This window comes from Otolemur garnettii, unplaced genomic scaffold, assembly GCF_000181295.1.
Source record: "Otolemur garnettii isolate 467f Iridium unplaced genomic scaffold, OtoGar3 scaffold00057, whole genome shotgun sequence".
In the NCBI taxonomy this organism is placed as follows: domain Eukaryota; kingdom Metazoa; phylum Chordata; class Mammalia; order Primates; family Galagidae; genus Otolemur; species Otolemur garnettii.
In genome coordinates, this window is record NW_003852452.1 from 7,182,769 (window position 1) to 7,184,271 (window position 1,503).

General features: G+C 35.3%; 1 protein-coding gene across 11 annotated transcripts in view; it reads left to right on the forward strand.

The window, feature by feature from the left end:
* PPFIBP1 (PPFIA binding protein 1) overlaps positions 1-1,503 on the forward strand; it is a 62,211-nt gene that overhangs the window by 53,888 nt on the left and 6,820 nt on the right. For all 11 annotated transcript variants that reach the window (XM_023514685.1, XM_023514676.1, XM_023514679.1 and 8 more), the window contains one exon: positions 12-100. In XM_023514685.1, the coding sequence (XP_023370453.1) occupies positions 12-100 (89 nt within the window). The remainder of the gene's footprint in view (positions 1-11; positions 101-1,503) is intronic.

The window sequence follows — 1,503 nt, forward strand, 5'->3', positions numbered from 1 at the left end:
TTTCTCTTTAGGATGGTTGGATGATATTGGCCTCCCCCAGTATAAGACTCAGTTTGATGAAGGACGGGTAGATGGTCGAATGCTACATTACATGACTGTTGTAAGTGATTCACTTGTGGGGCTTGGGGGGAGTAAAATTTCTTTTCCTCTGAAAAACACAATACTTTGCTTAATACTGTAAGCAAAATATAATGTTTTCACCATGATTCCATCAGAGTTTGGTGACGTTGCTGAAGGGAGAGGTGGAAATATTTCCTGTGAAGCTAAAGTTGTAGCATTTAGTGATTGCAGTAGCCTTGGGATAATTTAAAACCCCTATTTAAGCTAAGTGAAACCTCCTTTAAACCAAAGTTAATTTTATATGCGTTCAACAATGTCAACATTGAACTGCATACTTTGTCTTATGTTTGCTTTTTTCAAGTGTACACTTTGAATGAGTGCCTTTTATGGCATGTGAATTATATCTCATAAAGATGTTTTAAGAACAGAGAGAATGTAGAGTATTGAAGCCCTGGCCATTTCTAAATTGTGTGTGCAGTGACCACTCGGAAGAGGCTGCCCTTTTGACCTGACATCCACATGGACTTATCTTCTCTCTTCCCTTCTACTTTGGACAATAGTTAAATGAAACTTTCTCGTCCTTCTCACCTCATCCCAGTTCAGCTAGGGCAGAAGACGCTGAGGGTACAGGAGGAAGGAGGAAAACTAGACTTTCATTCTGCTTTCTACCCATTCCTAGCTTACCAGCCAACAAGTAGAAGGACTAGTCCCTACTCTACAATAGTGAGAGAGAGGGGTTCCAGGAGAACTTTGTTTTGGATGCCATAGGATTAGTAATGTTCTATTTAATTTACTTTAATTTAAATATCCTTTTGTGAACTAGGCTGTGGAACCAACTAGTGCAAGTTGTCTTCTGCTTTAAATAAGGGGAAAGTTTTGAACAGCCAACCTAAGTAGGAATTTCTCAATATCAAAGAAATCTGGACTTCAGCTCATGGAATTTGTTTTCTTCTCTGTCATTGAGGCCCAGTCCTTACCTTGGTGGGCACATCAAGGCTTAAAAGAGTAAATTACCTTGAGAAATTTAACCCTAAAAGTCCTAAGTCACAAAAAGTCTGTTTTACTGTGATATTTTAGATTGGATCCTGAAATAGAGCCTAGTGGAAACACTGGTGAAATCTGAGTTAAGTCTGAAGTTTAGTTGATTATGTTATGGTGTAAATTTCTTAGTTTTGATGGATGTGTCATTAGTTATATATATGTTGATATTAATGGAAGAAGAATAAAAGGTATATAGAATTCTATGCCATATTTGTCAACTTCCATAAATTTAAAATTATTTAGAAATAAAAACCTCTTGAACATCCAAAAATTCAAAACAATCACTAAAATTATTTGATTTAAAAGATGTCTTTCCTTTTAAGATCCTTTAAAGTATAAAGAATTTCAAAAATAATTAACATGTTATTTACCTTCTAAACATTATATATGTAGTGTTTTTTT